At 34.7% G+C, this 22,853-nt stretch overlaps 1 protein-coding gene across 1 annotated transcript in view; it reads right to left on the reverse strand.

Annotated features, from left to right (window-relative positions):
* Positions 1-22,853, reverse strand: part of LOC138804428 (inactive N-acetylated-alpha-linked acidic dipeptidase-like protein 2) — a gene marked incomplete at its 3' end in the record, with an annotated part of 713,471 nt that overhangs the window by 481,301 nt on the left and 209,317 nt on the right. Inside the window, exon 2 of the mRNA XM_069988683.1 lies at positions 21,556-22,057. Within this exon, the coding sequence (XP_069844784.1) occupies positions 21,556-22,057 (502 nt within the window). The remainder of the gene's footprint in view (positions 1-21,555; positions 22,058-22,853) is intronic.

Genomic DNA, 22,853 nt, shown 5'->3' on the forward strand with positions numbered 1-22,853 from the left:
CATTCACCAAGACATAAGCCCATTTGTCTGTGTCACAGTGCAGATGTAGAAATTTCCCATCACTACAAGTTTTCTTAACTATTGCTGCTTTGTGTAGTCATCTGCCTCTTGTCCCTAACTCATGTCCCTGAAATATGCAGGCTGCTCACTAGATTGATGTGCTCTAAATGTAAAACTCTACTGTTCCTCCCTCCATAATCTACTGTGCATTCCAGTCTTTGTTCAAGTTCTGTTTGCCTTTATGTTTTATAACAAAACGTTTTTTATAATAAAACTTTTCCTGAACTTGGGCGCCAGTTGTTCACACCTGTAATACTAGCTACTCAGGAGGCTGAGATCTGAGGATCACAGTTCAAAGCCAGCCCGGGTAAGGAAAGTCCGTAAGATTCTTATCTCCAATAAACCACTAGGAAACTGGAAGTGGTGCTGTGGCTCAAGCGGTAGAGTGCTCACCTTGAGCTGAAGAGCTGAGGGACAGCACCCACAAGCCCGGAGTGCAAGCGCCACAACCAACAACAACAAAAAAAATCTTTTCCTGAATAAAGCTCTCAGAAAACTTCTTCTCTGATTACTTATGCTTATGATCATTATTCATGTGACATCCATACTGTTTACTTATTATTATTATTATTGTGTGTGTGTATGTGTGTGTGTGTGTGTGTGTGTGTGTGTGTGTGTGTGTGTGTGTATACCAGTGCTGGGGTTTTAACTCTGGGCCTTGCTTTGTCAGTCAGCCTTTTGGTTCAAGGCCAGCCCTCTATCACTTGAACACATCAGCTTCTAACATTTTTCCTGTTTAATTGGGGATCAGACTCTCATGGATTTTTCTGCCTCAGTGGCTTCAAATTGTGATCCTCAGAAATTTACTCATCCATTAGGGCTATGATATTATATTGTTTGCAAAAATGTAGACGGACCGGGAAAATATTTGGTTATGTAAAGTAAGTCTGACTTAGAAAAACAAAGGATACATGTTTTCTCCATTTAGGTAAAGACTAGATCCAATTTATAAATATAAAAGTAAACACACACATGGTTGTTTACAAGTGCATTTAAAAGTATTCATGACGTATGGTATGTTCAAGGAAAAATTCAAATGGTGAAAATACTTACTAACTCCAGTCTAACAAAATGAAGAGCAGGAAGCTGGTACACAAAATGTATTTGGGGGAAATCCAGGGAAGGGAGTTGACAAGGAAGAAAGTGAGGAGGAGAGAATGCTGTCATAATATTCAATGCATCTGGAAAAATTGAGGAGAAGGGTTGGGTGGGTATGTGAGGAGGGAGATAATGAAAGGGTGATATCCACCAAAATGCATTGCACACATAAACTGACATCTTGAATGGTAACTCCTTTGTATAATTACTTAAAGATAGTAAAAATATTTTTAAATGTGGGTGTTTCTCTAATTAATAGGAAACAATGCACTTATCAGAAACAGTGACAACTTTTATTTAGGAAGATCATTCAAGTGCTAGAGTGGGTAGACACAATACCAAGCAATACAATCCTCAATAACTTTTCTTATAGAAATCATAATTTGGGTCCACCACCATTGATGAGCTCTGACAGATAGTATGAACTGCAGCAGTTTTTGGCATGGTTCAAAAGTTTTGCAATCTTACAATCACCCAATCACTAGGTATTCTAATTTCTCCTATTAACAAGCTTTTCCAAATTGTTTTTGTCTCTCTGAATTTAAAGCCTTAACATGTACTTTTGAAAAATTTCTTCTTTATCATTTATTTTATTTAACACATTAAAAACATAAAAAATTGGCATACTAATGAGTTACCATGTAATGGATATCATGTAATATTTAACAATTCAAAATATGTCCCATTTATGGTGAAAACTTCCACAATCTTTTCCTATGTCCTTTTGAACTGCATAGAACATTGTTGTTAACTACAGGAACCAAAGTGGACAATGACATAAGAACTTCTTAGATTCATGGTTGTCTGTTGTAGTTTGAATGTCTTTCCACAATTTGCAAAACAGTATAAAGATGTAGGACACCAAAGAAGTAATTAGGCCTTAAGAGAGTGCTGAGCTCAGCCTGTTACTGCTGTTACTGATGGTGTGGTTCTTTAAGTGAGAATAAGAGCCTTAAAAATGAAGACAAACATGGATACTCCTCTGTCTGTTTGTCTTTCTCTCTCTCTCTCTCTCTCTCTCTCTCTCTCTCTCTCTCTCTCTCTCTCTCTCTCTCTCTCTCTCTCTCTCTTTCTCTCTAATGGTTTTACTTTCAAGCTATGGAAGTTTGCAACAAGAAGGCTACAGCAATTCCAACTGTAACAATTCCAACTCCCTGTTTCTTGGACTCCTCGGGCTCCAGAACAATTAAAAAATAAATTAGGATTTCCATTAACTTCTCACTCTGTGCTATGCTGTTCTGGTTGCACAAAACAGACCAAGACAAAGTCCAAATAAACTATTCTTCTAACTGGATAAAACAAGATGCATGTGTAGTGAATGGTGGTGGGTAGGGAATGGAGAGGAGGCAAAGCAGACAAGAGGAGATTTTGCTAGGATTTGCTAACTCTTAGGTGGAAATAAGCCAAATTAAATAGGAGATGATTGACTCATAGCCTAAATTGTCAATGCAGTATAATTTCTAACAGTTCTCTTGTAGTAGTAGTACTCATAGCTCCTTTTATTGCCTAATGATAAGTGATCACTTTTCTTCCTAAAACCCTGTAGTTAATTTTTTGAGGATATTTAATATTTGATGCCTTATTATACCTATTCAAAGGCATTTGGAAGGATGTACTTAATGATATTACTTTTATCTCACCACATCTGTCAGGAACATACAAAAAAGAAATAAGACCTAAGCCAAAATCAATGCTGGTTTCAACTTCAGGTGGAATCTGAGAGTCTCATTCAGTATCTAAGCAATCAAATATTTCCACTGCATAAATCAACCAATCCCATTACCTTATTGCTGTTGATTGCAGTGACCTGCTAGCAATCAAGCAGGGTATAGAATGGCCATCTGTTTCCTTCTGGAAATAATCATGAACACAAACTAACCTAGGTATAGAAAGGGGCTTTGAACAACAACAAAAAAAGTATGCTTTGTGAAAGTGGAATTACCATGATCTCTTCTATTTTCCCATTGTTTAACTCCCCTAACAATACAAAGGTAGTTTAATCAACTATCCAATTCAGGACAGCTCAATGATTTTCTATTCTTATTTTGTTCAATTATTGCTATTGTGTCAGCATAGAGACAGAAAGGAAAGACTAGGAAAGAGAAATACAGAGATTACGTACTAAAACATAAAACCAGTGAAAAGTAACAGGAGCTTTTCCTGTCTATTCAAGAATCTCCCCAAATCCTGGCTTCCATTCAGAAGAAGATGAAGGAAGATTGGTTCTTAGCTAACTAGAAGCCAAACAACCCTGCAGCCAGAGGAATAAAGCAAAGAAATGCCTAAGAGTTTGACTGTGACTTTGCCCAATATTTTGTGGAATGAGGCCCTTCTATAGGGAATTTACTACTGAAACAATAATATATGTATATATACTGTATATATACATATATAACATATGTACTATATAATATACATATTGCTCCAAACTGTATAACTGTACAAAACTGATATGATAAAAGTATAGGTTTGTTTCTGGGTAGATACTGTAGCTTTCTTGGACCTTTTCATAACAGCAACAGTTATTTCCATCTAGCTTCATCAAAGGAAGCATTCCTCAGCTCTTAATTCTCTTAATTCCTGAAGCTGAATCAGGAGGAACATTCCTCACCTATGTCTAAACTATGGAGCCCACTAATAAGAATGTCACCTCTCTAACAAGAAGAATTCACCAAAATCAACTTTGGCCTTTCTCTCCCCTTGTAAATTTGCCTCCTACTTCGGTGAAACATGTTGCCCTCCACTTTGCAGACAGTTTAACCACCAGGATGGTAGAAAATGAAGCTTGAGTATTTAGGTGGGAAGTTGTAGAGTCATGCATTCTTTGTTAAAGCCTCAAGTTGAGGCTGAGAGGTGAGGAGCAAGTAGGCACCTGTGCATCCACTCTGCAAGGCCACTTGGCTAACATTGAATAGCATAGGTTCATAAATCTCTTTTTCTTTGTGGGATGTGGACATATTCAGTCTTATTGCTCACCTGTAGACAAGACCAAAGAAAAATCTTAATATAAACTAGGAGTTACTCCTTCTTCAACTTTTATAAGAATGGAAGTTTTACCCCTTTAACAGTAGTGGTAAATTTGGGACATAATGGCCCCTGTTTGTAATCCCAGCTACTCTGGAGGGAAAGACAGGAGGAATTACAAGTTCAGAACCAACTCAGGCAAAATTAGCATTACCTAAAATTAACTTAAAAAAGAAGACTATCTTAAAAAAGTGAGGGGATATGTGAACATTCTAGGGGCATAATTCAAGTAGCAAAGCATTTGCCTTGAAAGTATGAGGCTTACATGGGTTCAATGATCAGGATGGTATTTTAAAAAAATAAGCAAAGTAAAGGAAGGAAATAAAAATAAAGAGTATTGTCAGAGAAACAAGAAGAGAGTTGTTTATGCTTTCATTAATGATACTTTTAATTAATTGATTTATATCTTTTTGAAAAACTTAGGACTCAAGGCACCATTTATTAGGTAATTGAATTTTTTATTATCCACAATTAGTTTTGCTCCACTAGAAGACACACTTTTGAACATTATATCTGCACAGTAACATAAAATAAGCTGGTTTAAACCACTGGAACAACCAATTAGTTAACTTAGGATTTATATGGAATTTGAAAAAAATTCCACTGTGTATCACAGGTTTTCAAATGTTGAACAAATGTTGAAACTGGAAATGCATTTCAACCAATTGTGTGACAATGCTGTACACATAGCTTAAGTGGACTGAATTGAAAATAACAGCCCTTTTATTGCAAGTCCATTGTAACAGACAATTATTAAAATTGATTAATACTTGGGCCAATACAGTTTCATTATCTCTGATCGATTTCAAGCATTAATGGCCTTCAGTCTTGTCATTTCAGTGAGAATTGCATGAACACTAGCTTAGTGGAGCAACACACAGTCTCTCAGATGAGATTAAGCTCTTGGCTTTAAAAACAGGTCCCAAATGAATTCACATAGAAGGCCATATGCTTCTACAAACACTTTAAAAATCCATACCTTTTAGTGGATTTGCTTAAATAGATTTTTGTGTTGGCTTTTTATGTCAGAAAAACAGTGCACACACAAGAGATTTAATTGCATTACAATCCCTGGTACTGGTCTTCTTTAAAAACAGTAACTCAGGGAATGGCTGTTAAATGACTACTTAGAAAAGGCTGCAAAACAAGTCTTACTTGACCAGAGGATCATTGTTAGATCAGCACAATGAAAGAACTATCTGGAAGAATCAGGCTCCTTACCTCTTCTTTCACTGAATTAGTAGCAAATTTGACTAATTCCATCTCTAAAATAACATCAAAGTCCATCTTCTTGTTTCAGTCTCCATGAACTTTGCTCTTATTCATCCATCAATAGCAATGCAAGAAACAACTTGAATCATTGCAAGAGCCCCTTCCTTACCTTTTCACTGTGGCTAAACTTTTTCCTCATGTAACCCAACCCAGGGAGATTGATACCCATTGTTTTATAAGGCAACCCAAAAATACTTAAGGCAGCAGTCAGAGCTTTTCATAATCTAACTTTGACCGGTGTTCACTTGTCTTCCCTCTTTTTCCTCTTCCTTCCACTTCCCTTCTCCCTCTCCCTGAGCTTACCTCTTCTTTCTCTATCACATTGCTTCTACATACCCTAAACTCTACTGAGTATGAAAGACCTGTTCCAAATAGTCAAAATAATTAAGCATCTTTCTTTATTGTACCTAAAAGTCTCCTTCCCTTTTCCTTTCTGAAAAATTTCTTTAGAACTCATTCACATTGTTATCATTTTGTGGGGGGGGGGGAACCATCTCTCATCTTCAAAACCTGATGAATACTTCTGAGTTAGGTGTTTTACTAATATTATTTTTTCACAATATCACACTGTATCTGAATGTGTCATCAAACATTCTAATTTCTCACTTTCTTATTGTTTCTAAGCCAAGAAACATCCTTAAGTGCTTTCTTTTGTCAATTTCCTATGTTCCACTATTTATAACACTGTAAACATAGATTCAATAACATCCACTGCATGATAGGGGAGTACAATTTGGGAATATGAATTAATTTTTCTAATCTATGTAAATGTGCGTTTTACTAGACAGAATAAATATGCAACCATGTGTTACTTAGTGAGAATGTGTGCTCAGGTGGTGCTGCCCTTGCATATCTATCAGAGGATATATTTATCCCCAACTAAGAGGACAACAATGCACTCACTGAATAGTTATGTGGGACCACGATTGTCTATGTGGCCTGAGATTGAATAACATATCATTCTATAACAAATGACTTTATTTCAATTGCAAAAATTTCAGCACTCTAATAAGCAAAATTTAATTTTCTCCCTAGCTATTGACTAGCCAAAGAGTTCAAAATTGGAATGTAGTAAGACCATATTTTACAAAACTGATTATATCCCCTGTACCTGAGCTATAGTCTTGAATCTAACAAGCCACAGGAAGAATCAATATCTTCAAAGAGGCAATCACAAGAGATAAATGGGTGGAGGATGCCATCCTCCATGAATCATGATATTGTTTCAATAGAGACTGTGCAGAACTGTAATCTATCCTGAAAGTGCTCACTGATCCAGAACCTTATTGCAGATTTTTATAACTTGCATTTTAAAAACTGCATTAGAAACTTTGATTTAGATATTATAAAGCACTGAGCAGAAGCAACAACAGAGTAAGTGGTTGTTCTCGTGTATGGGCACCATGTTACCTCATGTTGACTGGCTTACTTCCAATTTTTGGTCTGCTTATCATCTCCTGCCTGATACGATCGTGAAAAAATGTAATTTGGTAATTACAAAGTAATAATTCCTTTTTAAAATTTGCTTTTATGCTTTATTTAGTACACTCATTAATAAATACTGGATCTGTGATCTGTTTATAGCCTCTGTTGAGACATGAAGCATTTGGAGCTGTTCAAAACATGGGAATTCTTAAATCTAACTTCATAGAAGAAAAATAAGCAAATATTCTTCCCAAATAGTAACCTCATACATTACCTTTTCCTCATCTAAAGATTTTGAGTTTCACAATAGAGGATACATGTTTAGTAAATACCTTCTATGTGGGTCATTTTTTTCCTGCACCAAAATAGAGAAGAAATTTAAATTGGTTGCCTAAGATAATTCACTTTCAGCCTAACATTATTCTTGTAGATTTGGTATGATTATATTGGTAAAACAAGCATCTTATTTATTAGTTGAAAGTTACTACAGAGTTTTATGTGTAACTTGTAAAGCATGAAAAAATAAAAATGAAGCTAAGTTTATATACATATATATATATATATGCTAATTGCCATGTGTCTTGGAGATATTTGGGTGCCATTATGTCAGGAAACTATACTTAACCTTTCTGATATGTGTGATGGAACTTGATTGGAAAAAACAAACTGGAAACATAACTAATTGAATGCAATAAGTATCTGTGTGTTCATTGGTTTCTGAGGACCACGAGAGACCACACAAGTGTTAGTCTCAAGAGCTTAAGCTCTCTGTATCTTGAAGTCAGAGCTAAGTTCAAAAACTAATGAAAAAACTAAGTATTCTGAAATGTTCTTCCCTTATGGTATAGTTTGTACAAATAGAAATATTTTATTAGCCAATGACACCATAACATTTTTATTTTTCATTAACGATTTTATTTTTCACTTACAATCAAGTTTAGAAATGCTTTAAATATACGTTTTAAGGAATTTATTTAATTTATTGTAAGAAATTAGAAAGGGATGCAGATCAAAGAATCAGTACACTAATTTTTAAGAGAAAGCAAAACATGGAAGATTTTTTTCTTCTAAAATGTATTGATTACAATGACTTGCTAAAGCCAGTACACATTTATTATCTTAGAAACGTTTTCATTGTGTTATGTATTGTAATTAGACTAAGCTCTCTATCGCATGAAAAAAATTGGTATATAATTCTTAAGTGTATTGTGCATTGAAACTGCTTTGTAGAATTGCAAGTTCTTTTTAAACTACTTAAAGATAATAAATAAAAATTCATTTTAAAATTCTTCGAAATTTGTCTTTTTTGGTTTTATGTATAATTTTCACTCTTGGAGTCTCTAAATCTCAATGTATTATTGTGACATTCCATCTGTGGCTTAAAGATTTAGGTTTGTGAACATATCCAGTAGTGTCTATTTACTTCTAACAATTTGTCTTGCTGATCTTAACTGCCATCAAGTTTTTAGTAAAGTAGCTAGTGAAGGCAAACAAATCCAAGAGACAATTGGTTCAATTAACAGCAAAAGCATAGTGGTGGTGGCATGGCTCAAGTGATAGAGGGCCAGCCTTGTTCACAAGAGCATGAGGCCCTTAGTTCAAGCCTCAGTATTGAAGCTTGTAATTTCATGACATATTGGGGGTGTGTAATTTCATGTCATACATTGTTTAAACAGGTATGGTCCCATTTTCATGCTATGGCCAATGAGAACTTACACGTCAGAAATCCACATAAATTGTATGCCATAATCCTCACTTAGCTCTAGTTCTTGGCTCAGGTCTTAGCCCTCCCTTTGTTTTCAGTAAATAATTGTTAAAGTCAACAAAAGAAGGATTTTTGAATAAGACATGTGAAGGTAGACTATCAGGTATTATTTTCGAGAAACATAAATTTAATTAAGAACAAACATTTGAATTAGAAAGCTGTGGTGTCTTCTTTTTGTGAAAGAGGTACAATTTCCACTTTAAGAAACTTCTCCGTCCTTCATACTTGTCTGTATAGGCAAGTAATTTACTTATCTATTTGAACAATTTTATTTATTTGATTTAAATAGATTTTAAAATAACCAAGGTAAACAAATCCTTTGGGAATTTAATGTATCTCCTTAAAATAAGACAGGAGCACTATTGCTTCACACATTTAATCTTAGCTATGGAGGAGGTTGAGATGTCTGTGGAGGATCATAGTTTGAAACCAACTTCCTCAGAAAAGTCTGTGAAACTTCATCTACATTTACCCCAGTAGCTAGTTGAAAGCTGGCTCAAATGGCAAAGTGACAGTTGATCAAGCAATCTGAGCAAACTGAGGCCCTGAGTTCAAGCCTATGTAGCTGCACAAAATAAATATTTGAAAGTTGAAAGGAAGTCTTAGATTTGCAACACTTGTCATACCATGCAGCAAATTGAGTAGTTACAGTAACAGTGAGCAAAAACAGCATGCAGAAAATCTAAAAAGAGTCTTTTCAAAGGGGTAGGAGTGGGGGTTGAGTAGGGGTAAGTGTGGGCAGAGACAACACAGGAAATCACAGGAATTAACAACCTATGGGGATTTATCTTGACTCTCTTATTGAAATGAAATAAGTCTTTGTCTACTTTTGTTGTTTGCTCATATAAAAAGAAAACATACTTAAAAAATACCCGCTAAAGTAAAATATGCTACCCAGAATACTTGATGTAATTATAAGGGAATATCTAATGTTTCATTGAATTATGAACAAAAAACTCTAATAAGTTAGAGCTTTTAAGTCTATGTAGTAGCTTGAACTACAATATTGGTACAAGCTGATCTTACAAGTTGTTCCCTGAAGAACCAAGTTAATATTGTGAAACCAGTGAAGAAATGGAGAGGAAAAAAACGCCCACACTGATTATATTTTTATTGAAAGTAAAAAAAAACACCTGCACACGATTCTGTTCAAAGAAAATTGTTCAGTTTCATTTTTCTATCACAGATAGCAATGTACTCCATAGAATTGGAACTTCTTCCTTTGTTTCTTTGTCTCTCAGAATTTGATTTGCATATTTGGGGACATGTTAAGGTGTTCTTTGTGATTTAGAGAATTTATGAAAAGGTAATTTGATCTCAAGTCATAGTTTCTTTATTTCTAATACTGAAAGCTGTGTATCCTTAGAGATGTGAGTCATAAGAGGAAGATGCTAGTGTGTCTTATATAAGATAATAAAAAAAGTTCCACAAGGGACAAGTTACCTTTTATGACATTGTGGATATAAAGCTCATTTGGATTTAATTCATTACTACATCATGTTGCACAGGAAAGCAATTTTTAAGCAATAGACTGGCACTTCATTTGTAAGGGATCCAGCTATAACAACACAATCAGTTATTGAAGAGAGAAACTGATTTCCCAAATCAGGAATATAAAATGTAATATATTTGCTCCAGTTATAATGAAAGGAAAAGGAACTTCAATATTATATTTTCTTTTCCAAATAAGAAGAATCCTTTGTAAAATTTGGGAAGTGTGTTTTTGCTTGGGGAATTCACTACAGTTTGCTGCCACAAATTGAATAAGTTGAAGAACATGATTAAGAATCTTTACTAAAATGTTTGAAATAACTTGTTGAAGAGAACATAATTTCTTTCTTAGTTTATTTTTATTTTGTGGTGGTATTAGGTATTTAACTCAAGGTATCAAGCTCTTGTTTAGCTTTTTTGCTCAATTCTAGCACTCTACCAGTAGGACATACATACAGTACTTAACCTATAGTTTCAAATTCTATCATTGAATAAATTTATCATTTTACATTAAAAATAAAATTCAAGACTTATTAATTAATGGAATAAAGGCAATGATGAACATTGATAAGTTTTCTATGTAGTTGTTGGTGATTGAAGCTAGGTCCTAGGAAAACACAAATCTGTCACTTAGTTATATCTAGAGTCTTTTAAAAAAAACTGAGTAGCCATACAAGGCTGGATTTCACTTTTTTTTTTTTGTACATATGGATACAATATACTCCAGTCAATCTTTTCCCCAGTATCTGCCAACTGGATTGAGATTTTCAAATTGCAAGTCTTAGCAAGCCATTTCAGATACTTAAATCTTAATTTCATTGATATTAAGGAGGAACATAAAAGAAAGAATGAACCAGGTACTCATGACTCCAGCCGTAATCCTAGCTTCTCAAGAGGATGAGATAGAAGGATCACAGTTTGAAGGTAGGAAGTAAGTTCCTGACACTTTTATCTCCAATTTACCACCAAAATGCAGAAGTGGAGTTGTGGCTTAAATAGTAGAGCACTAGCCTTAAGCACAAAAACCTCAGGGACAATGCCAGCATCTGAGAGATAGAAAGCAGTGCACAGGAGATAGAGAGGAAACTGACATACCTTGGAATGAATATAATAAAAAGTGAGTACATAGGAAATTATATTATAGCCAATGCATTAAAAAGATACAAGAAAAACTTGATCAGATTCTAGCATGGACAGCCAGGTGGTACATATAGATATTGCTCTTTTTTTTACATTATTTTTTATTGTGAAAATACTGTACAGAGGGGTTACATGGGCAAGATAATGAGTACATTTCTTATCAAGCATTGTAGCCTCCTCCTTTGTTTCCCCTTCCCATCCCTTCCCATCCTTCCCCCACTCCCCACACCGAATCCTCCTCCTCCTTCTCCCCCCACCACCAAAGTTGTAAAGTTCGTTTTTCGACATAACGACTTGTACATTTCATTGTTGCAATGGGTCCACCTGTATCCCTGTTTTAATGTTTTGTTTTTTCCCTTCCCTCCACAAATTATACCAACATCATTTACAGTGAAAGCAGGGATAATACTGTGGGGGAGGGACATACAAAGCAACAAAGAAATCATCTTATAAATATGTTAGAAACAATTGCATGAAAGAAAAATAACATTTGAATACATATCTTAGGGTTCATAACCCTAACATCAACTTACCTGACCTTTTCTGCTTGACTCAGACATATATTAGTTGTTGCAAATAAGGGAAACCATGGGACATATGTTTCTTTGGGCCTGGCTTACTTCACTTAATATAATTTTTTCCAAGTCTTTCCATTTCCTAACAAATGGGGCAATGTCATTCTTTCTGATGGAGGCATAGAATTCCATTGTGTATATATACCACACTTTCTTGATCCTTTCATCTACTGAGGGGCATCTGGGTTGGTTCCATATCTTAGCTATGGTAAATAATGCTGCAATAAACATAGTTGTGCTGGTAGCTTTACTGTGGTCTTGTTTGTGAAAACCTAGAAATGAACCTACAGACATATAGCCATCTAATCTTCGATAAGGGAGCTAAAAAAAAAATAGAATGGAAGAAAGACAGCCTCTTCAGTAAATGGTGCTGGAAAAATTGGTTAATCACTTGTAGAAAACTAAAGCTAGATCCTTTTAGATGTTGCTCTTGATCAAATGGTTCATTTTCAGTACAACATCATCATTGAAATTATATAAAGTACAACAAAAAAACAAATGACAAAGGAGTTCTTAATCTGAGCCTGTGTTCATCTTGATTTTTTTATTTCAAATAAATTTAGTGGAAAATAGTTTTAAAAAGAAAATTTGTTTACTCTGCCATTGAAGTAGCATCATCTAAATACATTATCAAATGGATAAAGTCATTTGTACATAAGCAGACAAGTGCATATGTGTCTGTGTGTTCGTGTGTATGTATTTTGTGTGTATATGAGAGATCAGAGAGAGACAGACAGAAACAGAATGAGCAGATGTGTGTGAGGGAAGGTGAGTAAGGAGAGATTTTGTTGACCCTGACCACTGAGTAGGAAGAAAGCAAAACCCTAGGAAGAATTCTCCCTTCTAAGAGAATTTGTATCCTTTTGTATTATACTGAGCACGTCTGAATACAGCTGCTGCTTTAGACAAAGCCATAGAATGAATGCTAAGCACAATGAAATAAATCACAGGCATTGTTGTGAGCAATTTTTTTAAGACAGTGCTCATTTCTTATTGGGGGAGGTCAATGGGAGAATAACTAATTCATTCTCTCCTATTAATGTTAATTCACTCAGTTACTAATTGCATAAATATAATTATGCCATTTTGTAATATTTATATTTTCCCTGAATTCAAATAGCAGTTGCTTTATTGTTGTATTCATTTTTTCCCAGCCTTCCTGCTTATTCCTTCTGAAACTGAAATTGGAAAGGAAAGAAAAAGCAGGAAGGATAGAGAAGAGAGAGATAAAAATATTAATAAGGCAAAGAGGTAAAAAAATAGAATGTGAATCTGGAGACTTTCAGGAGAGCATTTGCTGAAGGTATCACCATCAACAAACAGCCACAAAGCTTTGCATTTAAACAAAAGCATGACAGCAAAAATAGAGTCCTCTGAGTCACACAAGAGACAAACCACTAATTTAAAACAGGTTTCATAGATCCTGTGCTAACCCCGCTGTAAGCAATCTGTATAAAATCATTTGCTTCCTGCATTTAGGAATAGAGGAAACATGCAGGTATCAGTTTTCTTAATCAGGAAACTTCATCAGTTGTACATTTCTTGGTAGTAGAAGCACAGTAGTTTTTGAATGTGAGGCAGAAAATATTAGTAGTGGGTGTGTGAAGGGAGGGAAGAAGAAATGAGATTCTGAACATAGGAAAATGTTAATAGTACAAGCAAATAAATTATGGGGGCTGTGTTTACACAAGGGACATTCTTGTGTCATCCAAGGGGCAGATGGGCAAAAAACATGTGAAAAAGCAAATTGTACATTTTGTTTCTAGATTACTTAAAGAGAGATAACTTCCTTTCAATTGATGGATTTTGTATAGGAAAGACCACAGAACTATGCTACACGGAAAAGCAGCTTTCTTTTTTTTTTTTTTAAATTTTTTTATTCTTCATATCCCTTCCCAGCCCGAGATTTCAGATCCCCTGGCATTCTAGTGTGTACATAGGTCTCTAGTTTCTTCTGCAGTTGACAACCTGGCAAATTTTTTGGAATTTACCTTGTTTAAAAGAACATTTGCACTAGAATGTTAATGATCCCGATGCTTTTCATGTGATCTAAAATAGGGATACACAGTATAGTACTAGAAAATCCTTTTATGCACCTCTGATAGTTAAGTAAGAGCCACTGAGAGTGTGGGTTAAAGAAATCTGACACCACGGTGAAAGAAGTCATCCAGAAGATTAAATCAGGAATTTGGAACATGCTTGCAGTGTATTTGTCTTTCCTTTAGTAATGTCACCAAGGCCAGATAACCTAACCACAGGTGGAATTGGTGAGGCTTATTGATATTACAGAATGCACTATTTACTCATATATATATATATGTATACACATATACACATATACATATATATGAGAACAAAACATGCTATATAGCTGCCACAAAAAAATGGAAAGGGAAGAAGGCTGTGATGACATTTACAACTATATTTAAATGAAGAAGAGAAAGCAAACTAGATTTGAAAATCTCTTTCCATTTGTTATATTGAATAATTACTCAGTTATACCTCTATCTGAAACATCATTGTTCACTGTATTTCCAAGCACGGACTGATTCATTAGCATATTGTTCAAGATAACTTATAACATTTCCTAAGCTTGGAGGAGCTAATTCCCAGCTAAGAAGTATTTTATACTTATCAACTTACTATAAAGTTGATTTCATGGCATCACATAACTCACAGCAATACACCAAGCCAGATAATGAGGTAATATGTTGTCTCTGTCAAAATAATATAGTCACTGAAGATAGGTAAATATCTGGAGATTTTTATTTTATTTTATTATTGTTCTATGTGCTGGTAAACCAAAGGTTTCTATTAAATACAGAAATTCAGGTTACTATATATAAACTAACGTACTATTTTACTAGTGTATTTTCTGAATCCATAAAATATGGGAAATGTCTATGAGACTGTGGGAAGAATTTTAAAACATAATTTATAGATGCAAAATAGTCAATTAACATGTACCAATTTTGTCAGCATTATTTTGGCCTACCCCAAACAAAAATAATGAGGGTCTGTAATGCTGATAACACTTTATGACAATTTGTAACTCAAAGCAAATAACTAAACCAATAATTAAATTCACTGAAACTAAGATTTGCTTCCAGACATTCATAAAGAAAATAGAAAGGAAACAGGAAGATTTATGCTTAGGAATATTTACAGAGATATTCTAACTGCTGTTTAGTAAGGAATAAGTAAAACAAATTACATGAAACTCATATAATTGGATATCAGGCAGTATTATGGTATAATGGTTTATATATATATGGCTTGAAAAATTGTTCTATGTATAAAATATGACAAAATGTAAGGTATATATCAAGAGTATATACATATATACCCTTGCTAAATGATATGTGAAGATGAAAAGAAATAAAATATTCTAAGGTGATGGGATAGTGTGTGGGTATTACTATATAACATACATATTACATTTAGAATTAGAAAAAAACATGTTATTTCTATTATAAAACACCATTATTTTAAATTAAGATACAACATATTTTCTCCCTCTCATCTCAGCATTTCCCAAAATCTATAGCTGTCAGGGACAAATGAATTCCTGTGTCCAAAAATACTATTAGCCTCGCTGGCTTCTCCATTAAAAACCTTATGGTTACGTTATTATATTTGCTACATAATTCTGAAATTTTCAATCTACCTACTCAGCAATGTACTCGCCATTTAATATGTCATCCACACAGATTTATCGAATATATTTTATGCAGCATAATGTATTTTACGATGTGCCTGACACATTCTAGCTTCTAAAGAGACCCTCAATTGTACTGGGCAATTGTGTTTTAGTAGGTGAGTAGAAGTCCAACTGATGAGACCATCTGAGTTCTAATACTGTTTCTTACCCACAAAGGATAAGAAATATGCTCCAGTTTAGGGGGAAAGGATGGAGAAATAATGTACTGGGGATATAGTATACTGGGTGGAAATATGTAGATTGAAACAAATATAACATATAAAAGGAAAATCCCATCACTTTGTCAACAATTTAAGGAAAATCAGAGAATTGAGGCTATTGAGATCCCTGGAGCACATTAGATCCTAATTTTGTAATTACAAGGCCTGAATAAATGGTATCTCCAATAAATAGATAGGTGTGTGAAGCCTGGCTTTTGTTCTGATACTTATAATAAAATGCCACTATGCAAACAGTCACTGCTTCAAGTCACCAAAAGCATACTTTGAAGCAGCTTTGACTGATTCCCTTCTGCTGTTTTGGTTACCTCTGTAGTTCAACCCTTGCCATCCACTGTGTTAGACAGTGAATCTGATATGTACATCTGAATATATATCCACCTACACATGAAAAGATATAAAGAAAAAATAGACTTGCAACTTCAAATAATGAAAGCAGTTTCCTTCTAATAGCAAGTTAAGGATATGAAGATGAATACACACACTCTCTCTCTCTATATATATATGTGTATATATATACATATATATGTATATATGTGCATATATATACAAATACAACACAACCATATACAATATATACATGCTCACAATACACTAACATGACCTTTATTCTGATGACATCATCATAAATGTATGAATGATTTTCTGTGACTTAGTCTACACAATTCCTAGTAGCTGGATCTTGTGAATCTATTACATGGATTTTATATTTTGGCAACTAGGTTCTTAATCTAGGAAATATAATCAGTGTGCCTTTCAATGATTCTGTTTGAATCTACATATTATACAAATTATGTTATCTTCTCAAATGTTTCTTCAAATAACACATAATTAACAACTATATGGAATAACACAACTCAAAGAATACAAACATGAAGACCCTTTTCGTCCCCACTTCTTACCATTTACGCATACTTGCTTCTTGCCCTTTTTACCTTCCTACCTAGCCTTCTGGGTAAATTCTCAAGTTACTGTTACATGACTTTAGCTAATCCAGTGACTAATTAAAAATTAAAATGCTCAGTATATTTCAGAACTTTGGAAATTTTCCCACCTTTTGGCCATCTCTCATTGGCAGCTATCGAGTTAAAAATGGGAGAGTAGTTCTTTTCTTCTTTGCTTTGTGATTATGTATCTCCTCTGAGATCACCATGCTTCCACCGGTTGAAATTGAGCCAATGAAATTATGAGGAGAGTTGTAGAGGATCTTTATATATAGTTTTATTTTTAATTATTTTTCTTTCATGTGGGACAGGGGTAGAATCCAAAATCTTTAAGCTCTAACCCCAGTCGGAGTCTCTGTTCTAACTTGACAAATACTCTCATGAGCAGACCTGTTATCTGGCCATAGAATTCTCAGCTGAATTCTTTGTTCATACTTTGTGGGCTTTGTGGAGACTCATTCACGTAAGTTCTTCTCCCTTCCCTGTGATAGTGGTGACACCATCCCCTCCAGCTTCTGGCTTGCTTGCTCACCACTCAAACACTGGTTTTCTTTTCTTTTTCTTTTTTTTTGTCTTTTCTTTTCTTTTCTTTTTTTTTTTTTGTGTGTTGAACTCAGGGCCTGGATGCTGTCCTGGAGCTTCTTTTGGTCAAGGCTAGCACTCTATTTGAGCCACAGTTCCACTTCCACTTCTTGTTTTTTGCTTTTTGTTTGTTTTTTGTTTTTGTTTATAGGTTTATCAGAGATATGAATCTCACAGACTTTCCAGCCTAAACTGGCTTTTAACTGAGATCCTTGAATCTCATCTTCCTGAGTAGCTAGGATTATGGGCACTTGGATTATGGCACTAGGATTATATGCCACTTGTGTGCGCAGCTTCCTTTACATTATTAATAGCAACTAGATTGTCCACCCCTCTGATTCTGTTTTCCTGGGAAGGAGGGAGACACTCACTATGCATGAAATAATATGTTCTTCCAAGTGGTTATGTTAAGCTCTTTTTTCACTTGATTTAAGAAGACATCAGTCTGTATAGCTGTACGACATTCCGCTCTACTATGCTTAATCTTCTCTACCATATTATAAGCTAGAAAAGAGTGATCACTTGTGATTCTATGGTCTCTGTGTTGTCACCCAAGTTCTAGAGACTGATGTAAAAATGCAATATCAATTTTCTTTGTTCTTCCACTGCAACTGCAATCTCAATGAGATGGGTTCTCAATGCTTGTATTTATATGCTTAATATTTTATAATGTTTGATTTGATATAAATTCTCATTTATTCAGCATCAAAGCATAGCATATCTTCATGTTTGTGTGTGTGTGTGTACATGCACACGCCAATACTGGAGCTTAAACTTAGCACCTCACACTCTTACTTAACTGTTTTGCTTAAGGCTGGAACTCTACTACTTGAGCCACAGTACAGGCTTTTTGGTGGTTAAATAGAGATTAGATTCTCATAGACTGTGCTGCCCTAACTGGCATTAACCTCAAATCCTGAGATCTGAGCCTCCTAAGTAGCTAAGATTACAGATGTGAATCACCATCAAGTGGCTCATATAATCTAATTAATTACATTAAAACAATGTTAAATATTGCAATGTAAATAATGATTGCATTTATAAACTTGTTTTGAATATGAAATGTTAAGATTTAAGATTTTTTTCAAAATGCAGTATATAATTGATACATTAAACAGTGATCTATTATTAATTTATTCATTCATATCACTCCCTTAAAAAACATCATTGGTGAAGAAAAATACTTGTTTCATTTCCCCATTGAATGTTCAGCATGATTGTTAGAATATTTAACAGACCTGTTCTATCTTTAGAGTATGGGCAGGAATGAAGAAGGAAGAAGACTAAATCTGTCATAATATGATGAAAAAGAACAGAAGGAATCTCTAATGTACAAAGTAATTGCCATGATTATTTGGTAAACACAAGAACCCAGAGAACACTCTTGTTTAGTAAGATTATCAAGGGAAATCTTGTCTTTGAATAAAGATATGCTACTCAGAGAAAACTAATGCAAACATAATTTCACCAAAGTATTATTATCTGAAGAACAAAGACTGTTATCTCCATAAGAAATAAGCATGACCAATTCCTAGAATATGATTATGGATATATCTATAACCATAGATAGAGTCTTTCCTGAGACTTTGTGACTAATATTAAAATATATCTTTCCTTCAGGATTTTTCTTTAATTTTGGTTAATATAAGCCTTTCTCTCCTGAAGCTTCCATTCTTGAAGAAAAAAAATAGTCTTATGTAGTCATATATTTAAAATGTAGAAAGCTGTTGCCAAATGTAAACAAGAAGCAAGTAAGGTGAGTAAGGTGCTAATCCCAGCTATAATACTGAACAAATTAGAATGAGTAAGACACAGAAGGCCAATGAAATATGTGGGAAGAGAATATACATGTAATGTACTTAGTACACAAAGTATGTGCAAAAAATGTCCTTCTGACCTTACTATGAGTTGGACTGTAAATTTACAGTCAATTACAATTGATTTGCTAAAGTAGAAAGAGAAGTTCACAAGATTATGAGAGGCATTGTGCTCACAAATTAGATACTAACAAGGAGCTCAAGAAAATGTAAATATTCTCAATATTGAGAAATTAATTCTATGGATACCTTGAAAGAAAACAGATTCCCAATATAGTAAAGGGATGTCTACATGAAGTTTTGCTAAACCAAGTTTTATAAGATTTATGTTAGGGCTTTAATTTAAAAAAAAAAAAACAGGGCTGGGAAAGTGGCTCAGTGGTAGAGCGCTTGCCTTGCATGCACGAGGCCCTGGGTTCGATTCCTCAGCACCACATAAGCACAAAATGCCAGAAGTGGTGCTGTGCTCAAATGGTAGAGCGCTAGCCTTGAGCAAAAGCAGCTCAGGGACAGCGCTCAGGCCCTGAGTTCAAGCCCCACAACTGGAAAAAAAAAAAAAAAACTAAACCACTGAGACCTATTTATGAAAGGCCCATTGACTGTTTCAGGTTCCCACGAGACCTCCAGATACCAGATCCCTATGGATGGCTTTTGCAGGCTTTGAGTCAGTTTCAGGCCAGGTTTAGGCAATGGGACAGGGGCTAGGACAGCAGTCATGATGGAAACAATCATTCATTAGCACTATAGCAAAGTGGATACTTGCAAGAGGGTTGGGGTCAAGTAGAGAGAGGTAGAAGGATGAAGGGGAGGGAGAGGAGAGAATGCAGGCAAGAATTCATTGTATATATTACAGAACTGAGAAATATAAGGGAAGGGGTGGATCAATGGTGGGGAAGAAGTTGAGGTTATGACACAGCTCAAGATGCATTTTACACATAAACTTCTTGGTTACATGGCATCAAAATTCAATACATAAACTCAAGATAAGTAAGGGAAGGGTTGGGTTGGGAGGGGTGGTGAGAATGTTGGAAGGGTAACAATGATCAAAATTCAGTATTCAAAAACTGCTTCAGTGAATGGCAAGTCTTTGGACAACTACTTGAAGACAATAAAAAATATTCAAAAACAAACCCCACATACTTTTATAACGTTGATAAATAGATAGGAAAACTTATATGTGAGAGCTGAATTTGCCACATGCAATCTCATTACAAATCTGAATGTAGATCATTCACAATTTTCACAATTGTGCATATCTAGAAATGTTTGAGTTTTGCTTGTGAATTAGAAATAATGATTAAATAGTACTCATTGTCTCAGATACAGAATAAACAAATAATGAAAAAGTTCCCACATATATTCAAGGAAGAGTGACTAGCAGCCAAAAAGTGTGTGGAAAGCTTATTCCCTTCACTGACTCAGACATGATCTTCAGGAAGAGTATTAGAATTCACTAATATCAGCACCACTGTTGTTTCAGTACCTGGATTTAGTAATGAGTTCTTACTGAACATACTCCACAGAGAAGTTCACTAGAAATTCACACCAAAACCCATAAAGAGTATCCTGAGGAAGTAGCACAACTCTATCAATTTACAAGTACCACAGATGTCTCATCCGAGATGTTCTTTAACTGGAAATGGACAAGGAATATAAATAGTGATGATCAGTTTTCTCCTTCTAGCTCCTTGATTTACAAAATATAAGAAGCAGTAAACCCTCTACAACTCAAGATGTATAAAAAATAACAAACATGGTTAAGTTTTCTACAATTCAACTTTTGTTTATAAAGCTTTTCCCAAGAGCTCAGCTTAAGAAAGAAATTTCTTCTAATTTCACTATAAAATCAAAATATTCTGGCTTAAGCCATCTGCTGCAGAGAGATGAGCTTTGGAAATCTGACATGTGCAACCTAGTATGACCAAATAGTACTCATTGGAAATTCAAGAATGCAGGGGTCCAAACACTACCAATGCATACATATCATATTGATGGCAATTACTTTGTCCAATAAAGTAAGTTTAATGGATTCTGATATTGTTAACATTTTTAATCATATGGCTTATGTCCTGGTTTTCATTACACATACCTCTGCCAAACTTTGCATCTTAAACTTAGTGTAAGTGGCCTTCTCAAGGGGAACAAAAATGTGTTGGCTAGAATCTTTTTTATCTTCATACGACTTATGATTCATATTATCCATTCATAAAGCAGCATCATAAATTTGGATTGCAGTACCATAAATTTAAAAATATGGACCTTGTCCATAAAAAGTTTGATTCTTAGTGTGCCACCAGTAAGATATATTTCTCAGTTGGAAAAACACAATTATACCATGGTAAGTAAAATCACCGGTTCAGTATCTTCTTATGACATCATCCCAGGAACCTTATCCCACCCACAACAATTTCTGCCACACCTACCTGAAAGACTTCTTAATATCTTCTGCCTGGATTGTTTTGAGAATCTCTTGGTATAACTGAGGCTCATTGGTTGTTGAAGATATGGCATCTGAAGGGCAGTTTGCATGTGTATAATAGCCTATCAAAATTCCAAAAATAAATAAAACTGTAGCTATGGTAAGCAATTTTAAAAAGTGGCAAACGCTGCCACGGCTGTTCTTTGGTGAAGTTCTTGTATAGTGGCTAATATAGTCAGACTCTTCTTGAAGTCGCTGGAACCTTCCTTTAGGTGAAGATGCTGGTTGAATACAATCAAGATGGAGATCTGAGGCGTCTGAGTGTCCCAGATTCTGATTCTCGGCATTATCTAGTTGGAACTGGTCAAAACCAGGCTCCTCTAATTCCTTCTCCATGTCCCACTCTAAGTCCAGGGCAGTGGTTTGAAGGTCATCATTGTCTAAATACTGTGAGTGGCCAGAAGTTCTTTGATCTGCATTGACCTTCTGATAAGCCATCTTTTTACCTATGAAAACAAGAAAACATATTGTCTTTAAGTAAACAACATAAAAGAAAAAAATTAGCTATATTGGTGTGTATGAAATCTTAATGACTATAATTGTTCTTGTAGAAATACATATCTGAGAGATAATAATCAAACATACGAGAGACAATAGCCATATATATGAAATAATAATTGAGTTATGTTATCTTGTGGGTGTTACATAAGCAAGGAAGATTATAAAATTAAAAGGTATTTGGTAGAAAGACTGAGAAAATGTTTTTAAAAATCACATAGACACATGCACAATTAACCTTTGATTCAGCAGAACAGCAAAGTTACAAACAGACAACTAAGGAAGGCAAAATTAAGCTTCACATTACACAAGTACTTTATACAATTTAAGGGCAAATACAAAAAAGACAGTAAGTAAGTATGCTAAGAGCAAAAGAAGAATAAAAGATTTTAGGTTGATTTAATTTACCAGGGCAAGTTTTAAGAACACAGATGTAAGTTAATCAGAAGCAGAATGGCTAAATAAGAATCAACTTTCCAGAACTACATGAGGTGAAATGGGGTATGTCTACATAGTCAAAGACCACCAGAAAAAGGGAAATGTTTTAAAGCAATTAGAATGTATCAAGATGTTCCAAGGAATTGTGCCACAAATTGATCTGTCTCAGAGAATTTTAACTAAAAGTCTGGAATGGCACGAATCCAAAGAGGGAAGCCATTTAACTGCCTAGGAGAGTTTAGCTCATAACCTTACTACAGGAGTGGCAGATGGAGGTTTTTCTCCCCTCCACAGTTTTGGATGACA

Source organism: Dipodomys merriami, unplaced genomic scaffold (assembly GCF_024711535.1).
Source record: "Dipodomys merriami isolate MVZ:Mamm:240054 unplaced genomic scaffold, mDipMer1.0.p SCAF_363, whole genome shotgun sequence".
NCBI lineage: Eukaryota > Metazoa > Chordata > Mammalia > Rodentia > Heteromyidae > Dipodomys > Dipodomys merriami.